General features: G+C 41.6%; 1 protein-coding gene across 3 annotated transcripts in view; it reads left to right on the forward strand.

Annotated features, from left to right (window-relative positions):
- RHOBTB1 (Rho related BTB domain containing 1) overlaps positions 1–18,086 on the forward strand; it is a 54,489-nt gene that overhangs the window by 12,404 nt on the left and 23,999 nt on the right. Inside the window, exons 1-3 of one of the 3 annotated variants that reach the window (XM_075109603.1) lie at positions 4,985–5,136; positions 16,358–16,559; positions 16,904–17,007. In XM_075109603.1, coding sequence (XP_074965704.1) covers positions 16,368–16,559; positions 16,904–17,007 — 296 coding nt within the window. In that variant the 5' untranslated portion in view covers positions 4,985–5,136; positions 16,358–16,367. Of the gene's footprint in view, positions 1–4,984; positions 5,137–16,357; positions 16,560–16,903; positions 17,008–18,086 lie in introns of those variants that run through there. The other 2 variants (XM_075109602.1, XM_075109604.1) reach the window with 2 other exon arrangements.

Consider the following 18,086-nt stretch of genomic DNA (forward strand, 5'->3'; position numbering starts at 1 on the left):
TTCACGATACTGAAGAGAGACTGACCAACTGAAGAGAGTGCCATGAAGGGCCACTAATACTAGGGGACTGAAACACAAGATGTACACAGAGAGGCTGAGGGAGCTGTTTATCTGGACTGGAGAAGAGAAGGCTAAGAGGGCATCTAATTACTATCTCAGGTACCTAACAAGGGGTTATAGGGGAAACTAGACTCTTCTCACAGTTGCACAACAAAAGGCCAAGAGGCAGCAGTCACGAGCAGAAGCAAGGTAAATTCTCACTGGGTGTGGTAAATTCTTAATGGGTGTAAGGGAAAACATTTTCACAGTAAGAGGCTAAGCAGTGAAACAGGCAGGTGGAGACTGTGGACTTACCATCCTTGACCTGATCAGGCTTTGAAGTTAGCTGTGCATCGAGGAGAGGTTGGGCTGGGTGACCTCCGGAGGCCCCTTCACACCTCAATTGCGATTCTGTTGTGGGGAGAGCAGGGTCTTAAAATTTGCAAGTTAATATGGAAGTGGGGGAAGGCAAAAGCCAACATCCTACACATGATTAGTCTAAAAACTAGTGTTGCTGAGCTATAACCCTCTGAAAAAGTAGTACGTGTTTAATTTTTATTCCAAATCATAAGAATTGGCATATTCTTAGGTAGTCCCTTTCTTGCTTATCCAGCTGTTTAAAATTGTGAACACATTAAGCATTTTATGTGCCTCTGCTAGTGAAAAAGAATGTGGAAATAGCATTCATAAGGCAAAGAACTGGTGCTATATATCATCCATTGAATATTCTAATAAAATCTGGTGTGTTGCAGGCTTCTTAAGTGATGGTAGTCTTGCACTGTATTGAGCATTCAGTGAATACATGAAAAAAAACCCCTAACAAATAAATGCACGTGGACTATGTTGGTGTCTAATGCACACAGTGAAGATATCATTGTATATGTTACATGTCTCCATCTCTGAGAATTGAGATGATTGTGTGGGATAGTATGAAAAGGGATGCAACTGGCCTAATCAATTTGCACAGCTGGCTGAGAATAGATGTTGACATCACTAAAAAGAAGCACCTTACGTCAAACGCTAAACTCTGTCCTTGTTACACCAAAGAGAAAAAAGGACTGTGTACAATGTATAATAGTTTTGAAAAGAAAGCTAACTGTGAATGCATAAGCATTTGGCATGGGTACATTACCATTCTGAATGCAAACCCATTAATACAAAAATTGTATTGACAGGAAATGGATTTTATTTCAATGAGTATAGAATATGCATTTACATAGTTTTTTTCAAGGCATTTATTCTCTTTATGAATTTTTTATGGGTAAAATCTAGCAGAATATATACTAATCCATTACAGAAGTAGTTAGAAATGATTTTGATCTACCCACATAATTTAAGTCTCTAAGCCTAATTGTGGGGAAAAAGTAGACTTCAATGACAGGAGCTGAGTAATTCTGATATTTCAATTCACATGCTGCCAGTTGGCTGAGACTACGGATATCGCATACAATGGGTGGATGGTGAAGTCCATAACTGAAGTACCACGTCTCCTTACTTTGGTTGCACACCATTCATTCATGTTCTTTTTTACGGTTGGAAGCAGGTTTCATGGACTGCAGAGAGCACCTTCTGTCCCTGTGAGATTGCCATATGCAACATGGAACCTATATGGGATTATTTAACGTACTTTGTTTTATGAAATTCCTTATGCATTTAAATTTATTTCCACTAACGATCTTTTAATCTTAACATGCTCTTAAAGTATTCTAATAGGAAGGGCCCCTGCACGGAGGGATAAGGGAGAGAGAGGAACTCTAGTTTGTCCTGTACTAGTGAGTTTCACTTTTGGACTGTCCCAGGCTGCCTCTGCAGCACCAGATCCACCCTCTCTCAGAGCACACTCAAGCCCAGTCCTGTAACTGTCTGTGCTGACTGTTGTCAGTATGTGTAACTCGTCTTAGGAAACTGCATTCATGCTTGGGTGTTACTACTTAAAACAGAGGGGGAATAGTCTCAGTTGTCCTGAATTAAAAGCTTGAGTGGGTCCTCAGAATGAGTGAGGGGCCACATCACTAGATTTTTTTTTTTTTTTTTAAGCAGGCATCTGCGATAGACCCTACCCAGATCTCTGATACAGGGAAGAACCCCTTGCTTCCGCATAGCCTCGATCTGGACGGTCTGGGATGTAGACTTTCTCAGAAGGCTGGTAAACAGTAGTATAAAACTAAATCCCAGACTTACCATGCTTAGGCTATCATTCTTCTGCAGATACAGCAGACTTAGATTATGATAGGATGATAAGAAGCAAGGGCTAGTCCATTTCCTCCTCCTCCAGAAGGGTTTTGACAAAGCAGCTAAAATAAATGCTTGTTGTCCTCTCTTCTTGCACCTCCTGTTATCCTTGACTGGTATTTTTTTTTCAAGCAATCTACTCCTGAGCCCTTCTCTGGTGTCTCAGGAGTGCAGAGGGTGGAAGGGCCTGAGGGCACTGAGCTTCAGCATTTCTGAGCTGGTAGAAAGCTCCCTAAGGAGTTCTGCTAACACTGCATGATGGAGCAGCCTCTGAAGTTAAACTAACTCTCCAGATCCAGGAGTAGAAAGGTTATTTGTAAATTCAGTTATGGTTTATGCACAACTGATGTTCTCTCCTGATGTTTTTTAATCATCTGAGAAACATATTCTCAAAAACAAAAGGTTAATTTAGCCCCAGAGTAACAAATAAGATGTTGGAGCTTATGGGAACATACCTTTACATTTGCGCTTCCAAACACGTTTTGTGATTTAGCAAAACTAACATAATTCTAATGAAGTAGAATTCTCCATGGGTGTGAGTGCATTTTTTAATTATTATTTTATTCTGTAATAATGGAGATGCAATGATGGGGCACACTTGGCAGTCCATAATCATGTTTTGGAAAGCTGTACCGACTTGGCAAAAGCAGACTGTAGTTAAATCCTACTCATGGTCCAGTGCCATGTCCTCTAGGATTGCTTGCGAAGATGGAACTTATTTCCTTCCAGCTGTTATTCTCCCCTGAAAACAAACAAATAAAAAAGAAAAAGCCAAGCTGGCTACCTGGAATACTTAAACATCTAATTGAGTAAAGCTTTACCACACATATATTTTTAATGCTTATGCAAAGTCAGTGGGAGTACTTGTGGTTTATTACTATCCTTTCTTGTATCAAAGCCTAGAAACTGTCGGTTGCTCTACACCCTGTTAGAGATGTGTTCCAGCCACTTCTCAGGGTGTGTCACTCAAGCTTATGGGCAAAACTCAACTGTTTGTATAAAAGGTTGGAAAGATGTAAATATGGTTCAATAGGATTACGTGTCAGAGAACAGAGAGCTTCTAGCTGTCCTGGAGTTTTATTTTATACTTTGCTGAAAAGCTGCGATCTGAATTGCACTGAATGGTAAAAGCTGCTCTAGATGGTCATTAAAATGGAAACTACATAGTAGCATGTAGCTGTTTCCACAGCTGCAGAAACCTTCAGGCTCAGCGTACCCTTTGATGAAACAGAAAAAAAGACAGAAACTTGAGACCTTTTCTTTATCCCCATCAAAAGCAAAGCCCTGTTTCTCTTTTCCCCATTTTAACCACCTGACTAATCTTTGTCATTGCTGTATTCTGCTAAATTTACTATCATGCACTAAAAATAATGCTTTCTCCTTTCTTCCTGCCCCCTTCCTTTATTCCTGTAGAAGAGCTCTGTAACAAGCCTGCAAGCAGATCTAAAGAGTTGGGGTTTTTTTTATTGCAGTCCAATACTACCTGAGTCACTGTCAGAGCAAGTCTGGTTGCTTTGTATCAATTTTCTCCCACACGATGCTACCTTACCTGTTCTGACAATCCCATTCACTGTTTGCAGCAGCGATAGCCTAGCTGTGTTTGAGACGCGAGGCTCTAGTTCTGTGATTTGTCTTCAGAAAGGGAGCATTTAGACTGTAAAACAAAGGTACCAAGAAGGAATTAAGATTTGCCATACTGAAACAGTCCATTAAAAGGAATACCCTTTTCATCACCCTGCCGTTTTTTTATCACCCTGCTTTGCTCAGCCCCCTGAATTAAGTGGCATGAACCTGGGCCTTATTCTTTTCCTAAAAGTTCTGTGTCCTAGAAAGAAGAGAGTACAGAGGGATTGTTGCTCTTGCATAGAATGAAAATTTTTACCCCTCATTTGTGGAGAAAAAATAGTTCATGTAGAGCTTGAAACTTTTTTACTTTTTGTTACCTGCATTATCAAATTGATATTTCTTTGATTGCAAGCACGCGTATGAGTCAGAGTTGTTTTAGTTTCCAATGCACTTCTTGTCCATCCAAACTCTGTGCAAAGCTAGGAAGGTAGCACTTAATATTTGTGGTGATGGACGTTGTTCTTCTGCACCTAATAGTCTCCTGTGATAAGAAGTTGCAAACTGTAATTTTTCCTGACGTAGATGTACTCAATTGAAAATTGTTGCAGTCTGACCTGATTAATGTAAGTTTGGCTTCTGGGTATTTGAAATATGTAAGTAATTGACTCTAACCGAATGCAGTTGGATGCTGTTAGCCTGTTATTGGTACTGCAGTTATTGGAAGTGGTGGTTTTAAAACGACTTTATAACACGTTTTCCCCCAAAAAATGACTGTATTATTGTTACGAGACCGTGATTCCTTCATGCACACACGGCGTTTATAGCGTGTGTATGTATATGTGTGTGGGCATTCATTCATTGTCGGCTGGTTCCGTGCCCCACACCGTCCCTGCGGGACCGTGGCAGGACGCCCCCCGCCCCGGGGCCGCCCCCCGTCCCGGGACCCGCCGTTGCCGTTGCACCCCTCGGGCGCTGCCGGCGGGGGCGGCTCCGACCGCGCCCCTTTACGCGCGGCCTCGGTTTCATGAATGAAATCCAACGGCCGCGCTAAAAATAGGGCGCGGGGCTGCAGACGTCACGACGTCCCGTCCCCCCCCCCCGCCGCCGGCCGAGTCAGCGCGGCGGGGCGGGGGCGGGGGCCGGGCCGGGAGCCCGGCGGCATGCTGCCTCCTGCCCCGCCGCCCTGAGGAGCAGCGGGGAGGGGGCGCGGCGGCGGCCGCCACCCCACTCCCGTCCCGCCGGGCCGGGGGGCCCAGCCCCGCTGCGTGCGCCCCGCCTGCCGGCGTCCCGCCCTCACGGGTAGGTCCCGCGTCGCCCGGGCGCGATCGTGCTCCCACCTGCCGGCGCAGCCTCCGCGGCTGCCCGTGCGGGGCCGGGCCGGGCCGGGCTGGCGGGGCGCGGGTGGCGGCGCCCTGCGCGTCCCGCCTCCCCGCAGGTGCGCTCCCGCCGCGGCGGGAGAGGGAGAGGGAGGAGGAGGAGGAGAAGGCGGCATCATCCCCTGCCTCGAGTCCCCAAGGCTGAGTTCTTGGTGAAGCGGATCTGCCTGGCTTCCTCTTCCAGCGAGGCCACATGGTGCACCGCAAAAATAGAGGGGTACGATGTTTACGGGAAGCAGAAACCCGGCGCTTGGTACTTCTGAGTGTCATTTACTATAAACCTGAAGGATTTGTCTTGCTCCCTTCCCCCCCCCCCCCCCCCCCCGCCCCATTCCCCTGCTGTGTCTGTGGAGTCTGTTGTGGGTTGCTGTGACAACATCAGGAGGCTGCTGCGGGGTCTTGCAGCACACATTATCAGGTGGCTGTGCCGGGACCTGTATGGGGGCCATAGAAAGGGGCTGTAGAGACAAACAGTAGTAGGCTTTAATTCGCTAAGCCAACCTTTAGCGGGTGTCATGGCATCCAACGTCTAGAGCAAAGAGAAATCAGTCACTGGACAGACTGAGGCAGACTAGTCGGAGAGCTCCGAGTTGCTTTCTATCGGTGAAGGCACTACTCAGGCTTCTGAAGGCATCAGTATACTTGTTTAAAAAAATGGTAATAATAAAAGAAAGCCCTTGAAGCTCTGCATATGGTCACAACAAGAGCAGGGAAGTGATACCAGAATATTCTCAATTACTTTGTTCATCCTCAGTTTGTGTACTATTTCAGGACATGCATCTGACAAATGTTCAACCTGAGCTGTAATAGAAGCTGAGGTGGAAGTTAGTTTGTTCAGTGTGCTCGAGGGGAGTTCTTCAGCACTGGTCTTTCTAGGCAAAAATAAAGCATGTGGGAAGAGAAACGCCATTGTTAGGACTTTGTTAAAGAGTTGTCATATGACTGCTCAGTGTAAGTAACAACTGAATGGCACGTGCCTCTGTATAGGCTGTATTTCAGGTTTGGGAGTCACAGTACGTGGAAACAGAACAGCTTAATTTCTTTTCCATTATTTTCTGAGGTTCTCTCCCATTAGGTGGTGATTTTCTTGTATATGAACAGAGGATTTGTGTGCCTGATTGTATGCCTCAGGTATGCCGTGTATCTATACACTACTAACAGAAAAAAAAAAACCAAAACTTGGTGAGTTCCATATTTGTACCAGGGTTCTTTATCTAAGTGACGTAATACTTACAGAGCATAAGATCTGGGGCAGGCTCGGATGCATAGAGATATTTTTCTCCAAGAAGAAAAAAACATCAATATTAGCTCTGGGGAGCTTTCTAAAACTCCTGCCCTTTTAAAACTCCAAGCTTCACAAATACTGTAGAGCATTAGGCTGAGAGGAAGAGCTGATCACTTGACCAGTAAATCCTGATGTTTGAATCATTGCTAATACATTTTATTCGCTGGAAAAAGGCCTAAGTCCTGCTTCCAGATGTTGCCCTGTGCTTAAGGAGGTGAAAGGACAGAGAAACCTTGAAGGAGAAGCAAAGAAGCAACAGGTGTTTGACATGCTCCTCCCTTGCTCCCATCTATCCTGCCAGATAGATGTAGAACAAAGTATGTGCTTGGGAAAGGGGGAAAGGAAAGGCTGAGCAGTCCTCGCTGCATACAGCAGGCTTGCAGAGCAGCTCACAGCCAGACTAGTCAGCCTGGTGTGAATGTACCCTGGGACCGTTGGTTGTGTTTCCATAAAAGAGCTCAAACCTTGTGCCGAAGGAGTGAATGGAATGGTGGCACGGTGCGTGAGCTAGAACTGGTACAGCCTGCAGTGCGTGTGGTGATAGTCGGGCCTTTTGTTACTAGGGGAAGGTGCGTGAAATAAAAGTATGGATTCCCTTTGGGTCCCATTCAACACCATTCTACTTTTCTGTTTTCCTCTCCTTTCTGTCTGACATGAAAGAAAGAAGATGGCAATTTCTATCCTCTTTTTAAGTTATTTTTCCTTTGCAAATGAGCCTCTGTGCGGCACTAGACATTACAAGTAAACTCCACATCTACTCACCTCCTGCACAATTCATTTAATGTCGCTAGATTTGCATTTGAGACATAAATGCAGAACTTGACCCAACATCTGAAAGTAGCATTTATCTGAAGTCTGCCATCCTGAAGTGTTTACTATTCTAGTCAGTGTTTAGGTCTTTGAGGGTTTTTACCTGCTGTCATTATGAGGTCTCACTCTCCTTGTGTAGTTTCCTTGTAGCAATCACATGTGGGAGTGAATAAAATCACATACAATATCTTTCTAACAGATTAACAAAGAGGAGAATGCATGAGAAATGTCATATAAAGTTCAAGAAAGAAGAGTCTGATTCTGTTTTTTGGAAGGAAAACAAGCACAGGAAGTTAATTCAACAGCTCTCAGTGCTAGAAGGTCACCAGTGTCTCTGGAATATTTTTCTTTGTTTGTAGCACTAGCAAAACTCGATAAATATTTTCCCCACAGAAATGCGCAAAAGTTGGGAGAACGCCTTGTTTGGTGGTTATTGTTGTTTTTTTTCCTTCTCTACTGTTGGGAACACTGCTCCAAATAATGCCCGTACCAAACAGAGCGTACAATGCCAACACCTGTCTTCATAAATGTGTAAAATCAGTAACAACCTATCCTATGGTATCATTAGTTTAATGCTGTACAAGCTTCTGATGCTCTTAATTATTTAAGAGTAAAATCAGGGATTTCATGGAATTTATTACCATGAAACCTAGTAGTGTTGGATCAGGCTTTTGCAGTGATCCTTCTCCCTTTAATCTTGAGTTTTATATGTTATCTCAGATACTCTTGAGCATTGCCATCACTAAGGATTCAGCTGCAGCTTTGCCCCAGTTATGTTGATCCAAATAACAAACAAGGAGCCAAAGCAGCCAATGCTGTATCTACATTAGTGAGTCATGTGATGCAGTAGCAGGGGACTGGGGGGTGAGAAAGTTGGTGCTGAGGACCCGGTGTCCCCACTGCACACATTTCAGGGGCAAAGGGTGTTACCGCAGGTTACCTTTAATCTGGTACTATAGACAGAACGCTTGCTCATTAGTGGTGGGTGGCACGTTTCTACTTCAGATTCATCTGAAAGGAATTCAGTTTGTGCACTCCATGGCTGCAGCTGATGTGAACCAAAGCATGGTGAGTGGTGACAACTGGGTTATTTGCTTCAAAAAGGTATTCCTGAGATGGACTAAAATGCTAGTAGAGCTGCACCCTTACCCTGCTCCTGCAGTGTAATCTTTTGTTGCCAAAGGAGGTCTAATCTAAGGGCTCAGCACACAATGGTGTTTTATGGGTGGCTGCTTTACAAAGTACCAGCTGTTTGGTGATGATTATCACCATCAATGGGTATTGTCCATTCTTCAGTTTCTTGGTTCTCAGCCACTTTTATTAATGTCAGCCACAGTTAATTTCAGTTTGTGATGATATGACTGATTGTGACCCACAGCGATGCCGGATCTTGGTCACTGCCTAGTCCCCTGTGCCTGCTGTGGTCGCCTCTGGTAAATGGAAAGAACAGTCAGTTGTAGACAGGTGTATCTGGAATCCTAACAAAACATACCCACAAAGCCAAAGTGCAAGCCTTAAATCAGCCAGGTGCCAGCTATGGATTCTTATCCCTCTTTCCAGGGGTGAGTCCAGTGTGGTCACCCTTCCTCACATCTCTCTGCACAGCAAGAAAGAAGAAACAAAAGGAGGCATAAGGGACTGCTCTGTGTCGTGACCTGTTCTTGAGGTAGACTCTGAAGGATTGGTGAAGGGAGGTGTGGCAATCTTGCAGGCTCTCCTACCATATAGAAAGCACTCATCCCAGGTTCTCACGCAGTTCTGAAACTGTTAAATGTCCTTCACCTGCTGTGTGGATTTCTGGAGAGATGATCTAATCAAAAAGGATATCACAAGGTATGTCACCAGTCAAAACAATATGTAAGCTGTTCAGTGTAATCAGCTTGTTGATTTCTGCCCTTTAGGTCTTCAGGAACTTGTCAGAAAATTTATGTAGCTCAAATTTAATGCTGAGCTTTGCATTTGGATCTCTATGTGGTCTGATAGACTGTATAACGCAAAGATGGGTCCTTGTGGACTGCACGTTTTCAGGATTCTCAACAGAACCTGTTATTGTACCTAAAATTGGATGTTTTCATGTTCAGCTATTGAGCTTCAGGGCAGTCCGTTTTATACAGTAATGTGGGAAGAATTCGTATTTTGCTAGTATCCCTGAGTTTTGGTCATCTATGTGCTCATCCTTCTGATCAAAAGGTGTTATGTCGTCACAGAGGTAGGTTGGGCTTGACAAAGGGTCCTAATAACTAGCCTTTAGAAGCAAACAAATCTGGAGTCAAGCAGGCTGAGAAAGAGCAGACTGACAGGCTTCTGATACTACAAGCCATGAATTCCTTGTCTCTGCAGTTTCTACAAAGGTTGTGGTGATGATTTGACTGAGAAGTTTTCTAGGTAAACATAGAGACATCTGTTCTGTCTTCAACTTCACATCTTCCGAAGAGGCTGCTCCTTTCATTTCTGTGTGTGGCCATGGTCAATTTTTTGCTCCCTTTTAAACTTAAGGGATACAGCAGGGATTATGGCAGCTGAATGGAGGGTTCTGAGAACGTCTTTCAGCAGGTAATACAAAGTAAGGGATAGCATCCAGGATTAAATCTGACGCTTGTTGCCAAAAGCTATCATGAAAGAAGCTGGTTCAGGCAAGACAAGTGCAGTCTGTCTTGATGACAACCTCAGTGTTTACTTTCTCCAGCTGTATCAACTTCCAGCAGCATTCTGTGGGATTTATTTCTGTTTCAGCCCTAAGCTTAAACACCCCAACTGTCCCAGAACAGCTGATAAAGGGTAGAACCAGGTTCTGCCCTTGTGAAAGATAAAGGTGTTCCTGCTGACCTGTGCTCTTCTTTTGTGGGCAGCAACAGCCAGGGTTATCTTATTTATCACATCATGCAGTGAAGCAACATTTCAGTCAGCTACTCCTCTCTTTTTACCCATGGTAGATCCAAGGATCTCATGTTGGAGATCAGGTTAACTTTAGAATACAAGGGCTTTTCTCCATTCCCAGTCATTGGTTTTATCTGTTGTCATCTTCTGTCAATGGATGGGCCAGGTAGGGCAAGTAGTTGATGAATTCCAGAGTTAATCTTGAATTTCTTCCTTCTGCATCAGTCTCTTCCTTTTCAGTCTTTCTATGTAAACTGCCAGAACTTTGAATAATGGCAATAGGGCAAAGCCTCTTCATCCTGGATGAGAATCCAGCCAGATACACATCATGCCCATCTTTGTCCCCTGCTGACCTAGTGATTTCTTCCACCTTGAGTCTTATCACCCTTTGTCACCAGCTAGTTCTTTGATGCTGACAAGGAATAGCTTTTCATTTTAAAGCAATCTCCCCATTGGCCCTCCTGCAATTTAATAAAATACTAATATTAATTTATACCTTGTACAAAATGTTTTGTGGTGGTGTTTCAGCACCTGGTATAGTTTATGTGTTACTTGATACTTGTGATTTATTTCACAAATATACTTGGTGGGGCCCTAAATTCATTGATCTAATTGAGCCAAACCACAAAACAGCCTTTTGGCCCTTAACCTTTCTCCAAATCAGATCTGTCTGTGGATTCTATGCTCTTGCACAAATGAACAGTAAGTCCCCCTGCTTTTTTTGCCTGGCATATATGTGGTAAACCGTAAAGATTCTGAAACAACACATAGCAGGTTGTATATTGAGAATGAACCTTTCACAGGCTTGTTCTGGCTCATGTGCTCTTTGGTCCTTGCCAGCGTGCTGGTGCCTTGGGATTCTGCAGCGTAAGGTAGTGACTTCAGCGCCTGAACAACTTGGCATTTTGCATCTACTTTTCCAGTTTCCATGGTTGCAAGCAGTAATTTTCCAACTTGGGGATGGAGGTAAGAGCATTGCATAGTCTCGTAAATTTTTTTATAGCCCTTTTGACATGTTATTGCGTAATGGCTCTCTGAAGGAATCATCCCAAAACTATACTCCAGATTAGATTGAAATATAGAGTACCTACCTCTTTCATATAGTTTCAAAAGAGTGCGTTTTTCAGGGATAAATGTTGACGGTCTTACTACCTTACTGGTGGTCTGAGTTTTTCAAATAATTCCCACTCACACCTTTCATATTAAGTGGTGGTAGATTTTGGTGTCTCTTTCCATTAGATTCCTTTAATAAAATTGTGATGTTATAATTGTGGTTGGCAGCCTGTTTGTTTGAAGGACTTCCTGGTCTGCATGTTTGGTCAGATTACTTGAGACAGGTGGGAATTACTGTTTTTCTTTTTTTTTTCATGGAATAACTTAAAGGAAAACTTTACTGAGCGGGCCTCGTTCTTACAGGATGTCACTCTGAACCTTCAGCTGGAGTTTGTTCTTAACACAAGAACTAAGTAACATGCTTGCTTGTTTTCATGCTAAGAGTTTCAGTCTTACGGGACGTGTTTAAGTACTGAGCTAAGAAGTAAAATCCTGCAGGATCACTCCATAATCACTGATTAATGTAGACACTCTTAGTGATTTGTCTGTGGTGTTTTGCTGAAGAGAAAAGGGTTTCAAATTAGCTATGACTCTTTGAAAAAAATCTTGGTTATGTTTTGTATATGCTGACTAAGTGGTGATTGAAAATACCTGGAAATTTCAAAACGGGCAGTTAGCTGCATTGGCAGTGAGATCCATAGGGGTGGATCCCTGATCCTGCACAGGGAACTCGCTGTTGGGTTTGGACCTTCATCTACTTTCTCTCCAGGGGAGAAAAATGCAATTATAGCTTTAAATATATTAAACTGCATTCTTAAAACAAGTTCATGGTTAAGATCTGGTTATCTTAGAGAGGTTGTGGGTGTCTGTTGTGTTTAACCTGTGTACCAGTGGACTAGATAATCAAGTGGCATGCTTCACCTACACATCTTTTGGAAAATTTCTCTAGAAAGGCAGCATTTCATTACTGAGGCTGGCTAGGCAGAAGGATCTGCATGCTATGGCAACCACAACTGTTTTTTAGTTCAGCAACGAGGAAAAACTAAACAAAAACCCAAGCACCCTACAGCACTCTGAGGTGGAGAAACAGAGAAAGAAATCAGTGACCGTAACCATCTGCAAGCCATGGTTCAGAACAGTAACCTTGTACTTCTTTGGAAATAAATCAGCTTTATTTGGAATAGCTCTTTTCCGGCTAACCAAGTGAGTTAATTAAATGGCTTTATCTTAGAACTCAAGTCTACTCACATGTCCTGATTTATGGCTGCCTCTGTCTCCTCTTCATCTGCAAACAATCACAGGTGACAATGTAGAAATAGAAACATCCTAAGAGATTTTTGAGATCCTGTGTTATTTTTGCGGGTATCTTTTTTCATTTCCATCCATTTGCTCATCTTTCTTTAGAACTGGACTAAGCAGCTGAACCTTTCGCTGCTTTCTTTTGGGACAGCCATATCTGATTTCTTGCTAGATTTCTTGCTGCTGCTCATCTGATGGCCTTTCTGTCTTTGGCTTTTTTGGCAGTGTCCTCTCTGAGACTGGTCATACTTCCAGTAACTTTCCTCTTACTTTACCCTATTTTGTTTTGTTGGTAAACTAAACTATTGCAGGTTGTAGGTTGGATTTAGCAAGTTTTTTACTGGCCTTGGAATTTTATGCTGGTTTGTTTTTATTAAGCTTTGTAGATACTGGTTTGCTCTTGTCTAACCAGTTTTGTTTCAGTTCCAGTTGATCTTCCCAGATGTTACCAGATTCTCAGAGCTCAAGTCTAGAATTCTTTTCATTTAAGTTTTGTACATACGTTTGGCATTTTTAATCAGTGTGATTATATAATAGGTTTAGCACAAGCTTAACCTAGAGGCTACCTTAAAAAAACTAACCGTGGCTGTATTTTTAAGATCTTGTACATATTCCTGGCTTTAATCATTCCAGTAGCCAGAAGGCTTCTGGCTACATTTGTAAGCATTTAATCCACATGTTTTGCTAATTGTTTATACTGTAATTTGCTGTTAGCATCTGTTTTTATTTGAGGTGTCTGAATATGTGTGCAGGCTTCTGTGTGTCAGTCTCCTCAGGAGCTATTTCTGTTTTAATCCCTTTCTGAAAACTAGTGAACAATATTAAAATTATCTACATTTTTAACACATAGCTACCCTATATATACTGGAATGGATTTAAGAACTTCCCTTAACATAGCCACAAAGCTGTCATTTTGTTTTTATTCCCAGTTTGTTTTAATCTCTGTCCTGTGCAGTATTGAGTCACACTAAAAATATCTTCATTAGACTGCCATTGATCATGTCTGAGATCTGTGATAACTTTCCTTTAATTAAGTTAGTAAGTATATCAGAAATTTAAAAAAATAATAATTTTTAGACTTTATTTTCATGTGTTCCTTTTCTAGAATTTGCAAATAATTGCACTGATTTCTTTTGTTACTTTTATTTAGATTTGCCTATTAATTTTGAAGTCGCTTTGTTAACCTCTTAGAAATATTTTTAAGATTCCAGACTCTGTACTTAATACATATTTTGTGAGTGACTGAAGTGCAATTCTGCAGAACTACCATTTAAGAACTCTTGAAGGATTTTAAAATCAGATTGTTATATAAAACATCAGCTAATCTGTGTAACAACATTTTAATGGAATCTTGGGTTGGAAGAAAAATTGTTTTGGCATCTCTCTGCTTGGTAGTTTAAAACCAACCAGACACACTGGCTAGCCACACTCCTTCATTTTGTTTTCCAGCCTTGTAAACATTTCCATGTTCCATCTGTGATGTCTAGTCCATGCATGAATAAAATATGAAGTAATTTAATACCAGATATTATGTCAGGGGTTGCTGTTTATTCTCAGACTTGAAATGAAACTCTTTTAGATCACATACTGAAACCTCTTGGGTTTTTGCTACTCATTCAGGGCTCTGCCTTTGAGGCTACGATGTAGAAATGTGTCTCATTCTCTGTAATGTGGAAAAAACATGTTGTTTTTGTACTTTTGTTTATATCATGGCTATATTCTTGGAAAGGATGTGGAGGAGGAAAGAGGAGTTAGCTCTCATTTCTCTTCTTGTATTTGGAGTCACGGAGATGGTACAGAGCCCATGGGCCATCGCAGGTATCAGCCTCGTAGGAGCTTGCATCCAACAAGCAGCTGTGGTTGGATTGCAGACAGGTAACTGGAAGCCTCTGTAGTCCTTTACCGCAATTCTAGTAACCTTTCAGGATGCCAGGTCACAACTCAGATGAAGGGATAAAGGCAATATCTTAATAGCTTTGTTTCCTTATCTGCTAAAACCTCTGTGCCAACATAGCAGGTTGGTATCACAAGGCTGTTAAGGTTGACATGCAGTAGATCTTGTGCATGTATGTTTGAGGCCATGTTATTTGCTCTACATTTGAGATTGCAAGGCTCTGGTTGTGCAACCATGTACTTGTGCCATGATGAAGAGTTTCTGGGCCCATGTTTCAGTCTAACGTAGCACAACTCTAAAATATGTTTTTACAGGCTAGTCTCTGTGCTCTAGCATTTCCAGAAACATTCAGTGTCTGTGAAAACAATACCAGTGTGACACAGTAGTGGCATAAACTCACCCATGCACCTTGCTGTCTATGTGGTCCCTAACTCCTCCTGTCCACACATACATAAAGATTATAACTGTACCTTAGCTGGTATAGCTATTAGCATGCAGTCCACGCTCAAAATTTTAAATAAATGGGTAACATTTAGTTCTGACTTTTGTTTCTTGGTTTACATCACTTTAAATAATGAAAGAATGCAGTTAAAAATAGTGTTTGGCTAGTAATTACTAAACATGCTTTTTCTTAAATCAGAACATAGGGCCTCTGACAGTGAAAAATGGACACCAAAATAGCTTGTATCTATTATTTTAAACAGCCTGACAGTTAATATATATTCTGTATTTATGTGTGAATGAGATGTGAATATTAAAAAAGGTATTAAAACAAATCATTTGGTTTCTTTATCTGTAGCGCTTTCTTCTCAGGAAAAAGGACACCATCACTCCAGATGATGACCTGTGTTTTGTCAATTAAATTGCTATGAGTTTCCTTGAGGAAATAATTATTACCCAAGCCTTCTTGAACACGTTGGTGCCTTGCATTTTCCCTTTTCTCCCTCCTTGATTACAATTCCCTGGCAGAGACCAGATTGCTCACCAGACTACTAGACATTAGAAAATCAAAATCAGATGTGTCAAACTATGATCCCATATCCCTTTTTATGAAAATGCCAGACTGTAGTAAACATGCAAGGGTTGTTTTTAGTTTTTCAAACATCAGTTTTTTCCAGCTTACATTTGCATCCAGGCATTTGTTCAATATCTTGCCATAGAATATTTAAGTAAATATTTTCAATAATAGGTTTCTGTGAGGATAGTATCTTAAAAAATCTTCTCTTCCCTTTCCATTGTCATGTGAAAAAGAATTTGTAGGTGTAGATGTGTATTTGCAAGTTTCTGCTGGGCTGTTTGGTTTCATTTTAGTCCATGATCTGTACAAACTTCTCCTTGGAAATTTAAGAGAGTGTGATACATGCAGGATATAATGGGAGTCATGGTTTGTAGAGAACAGAGTCTCTCTGGAGTCATGTTACAAGTCAGTTTGATTGTGTGCATATAACTAAAACCATCTGTGTTACTTGCTGTTAGCAATATTGTTTGGACAGCCCTAAATCAAATCCCGAATGGGCAAGATTAAAGAAGGCAGGTTTATACTGGTATGCTTCAGGTTAAACCCACTGTTGTCCAGTCTTTTCTCCTTCTTGGCCTAAAAAGTGTTAGCAAGTGGTAAGTTTGTGCTACCTGTCCTTGTTTCACCAAGATCTATCTTCTGCAAACAGGCTTCTGTTTACAGATGCCAAAGTGAAAATAGCATGTGAACAGCATAAACCAAATGTGTTCAAAATAGTTGTGCATTTGCATAACTGTGGGGTATTTAAAAGAACGTCTAGCTAGCTTTGGTACAGTTTGCAACAAGCTTTTCCTTAAAAGTTTGTTCTGTTCAGGCATCTCTCAAGAAGTGGAAGCAGAAGGCTCTGATTCTAAATAGCATTGTTTTTTGAACAGTGGTAGAAAACAAGTTTAACTGTCTTGTTACAGTTTTTGGTAAATGGACACTGACATGGACTACGAAAGACCCAACGTTGAAACTATCAAGTGTGTGGTGGTTGGAGACAATGCAGTGGGAAAGACTCGTCTAATTTGTGCAAGAGCATGCAATACAACCTTGACTCAGTATCAGCTGCTGGCAACTCACGTACCAACTGTCTGGGCCATCGATCAGTACCGTGTCTGCCAAGAGGTAAGGACTGCAGGTGTACAAAATATGGAACACATGCTGTGAGGTTGTGCTATTATTTATTGGCAAGCCTTTCTTTGTCAGGATGCAGCAACAAGCTCACAAGTCTCTACTGCACCCATGGTCTAATATGTATCTCCCCGAGTCTCTCACTCCAAAGTTATTTTTTTAATCAGACTTATTTTTAGAAAGATGTGTATTCTGCCAGTTTTATAAAATACAGTATTTGCTGAAAACTATATGCGATAGACTCATGGTCTAGTATGCTTTGGACCTTCTTACGGAGCAAATTAGAAATGTACTTGTTTGATGGAGGGAAAGAGAATGTTATATGTGTTCTGTTCTAGGTGCTTGAACGCTCAAGAGATGTTGTGGATGAAGTGAGTGTTTCTCTCAGGCTGTGGGATACATTTGGGGACCACCACAAAGACAGGCGCTTTGCCTATGGAAGGTAAATTGACCCAAGCAAAATTTTAAGTAATACTTGTAGTAGAATTTTGGGGCAGAAAAAACCTGTAAATCTTAATTTGGAAAAGCAAGGACTTAAAAACAGTCAAGGGTATTCATATTCCTGCCTACTGCAAAGAGGATTATCTGCTGCAAGGATTAAAAAGATATAAATATTTAAAAAGCTGCATAGTTTTACTACACTACATTTCCTTGAACAGCCTGCTAAGCTCTATCACAACTGTTGTCCTATTTCAAATTTTAAAGAACGTGCCCCAAAATGAGATTGTTGTTTTACAAAATTGAACATCAGCATTCCCTGCCTGTATAGGCAGTGTATGATATAATTGCCTAACAAGCAACTAACAGAGAGAGATGTTGGGAAACATCACTCGTACTCAATGAAATATTTACTTTATTAAATCCTGTGATGTTGAATGGGCAGCTAACCTCTTGAGAGCAGAACCAATTTCATGAAAGGTTTTTCTTCTATAGGTATCAAGTGCCTGCTAGTGAATTGATTAAACCTGGAAATTCTAAAAAAAAAAATGTAATTTAGATTTTCAGATTTTTCCAGCATGTACAATATAACTTCAGGATAGTTTCAACAAGGACTGAAGCCAGTGATAGTTATTCAATTTTGTTTAATGGTAATTAGATCTGGCCGCAACAGAACAGCTGAGTAACAGGCATTTGAATACACATATAATGAGAGCAGATTACCTGTATTGGGCAAATACTGAGCTGAAGATGGATTTTGGACAGATATTTTCATAACTGGCATTTGAGTGAGGTCTCAGTCCTTGCACTTTTTTCACCTTTTGAAATTTTTCATATTCTTTTCGTATCTGTTTCAGTCACTGCAGATGATCAAACTTCCATAGACAGATATTTTTTTTTTTCCAGCTGGGAATGCCCTTTGTTGAGGGTCTGTCCTAGCTTTGGATTCCATGTTGCCAAAATGTACTGTCTTACTGTTTTTCTCCTCTCTGTGCTACCTGATGAAACAAGTGACCTTGAAGGATGACAGCCTTTTCTATTCTCTACCCCTTAGAACTGCTGGAGAGCGTTCTGTTGGTTGAA

The sequence above is a fragment of the Phalacrocorax aristotelis genome, chromosome 14, assembly GCF_949628215.1.
Source record: "Phalacrocorax aristotelis chromosome 14, bGulAri2.1, whole genome shotgun sequence".
NCBI classification, from domain to species: Eukaryota; Metazoa; Chordata; class Aves; order Suliformes; family Phalacrocoracidae; genus Phalacrocorax; species Phalacrocorax aristotelis.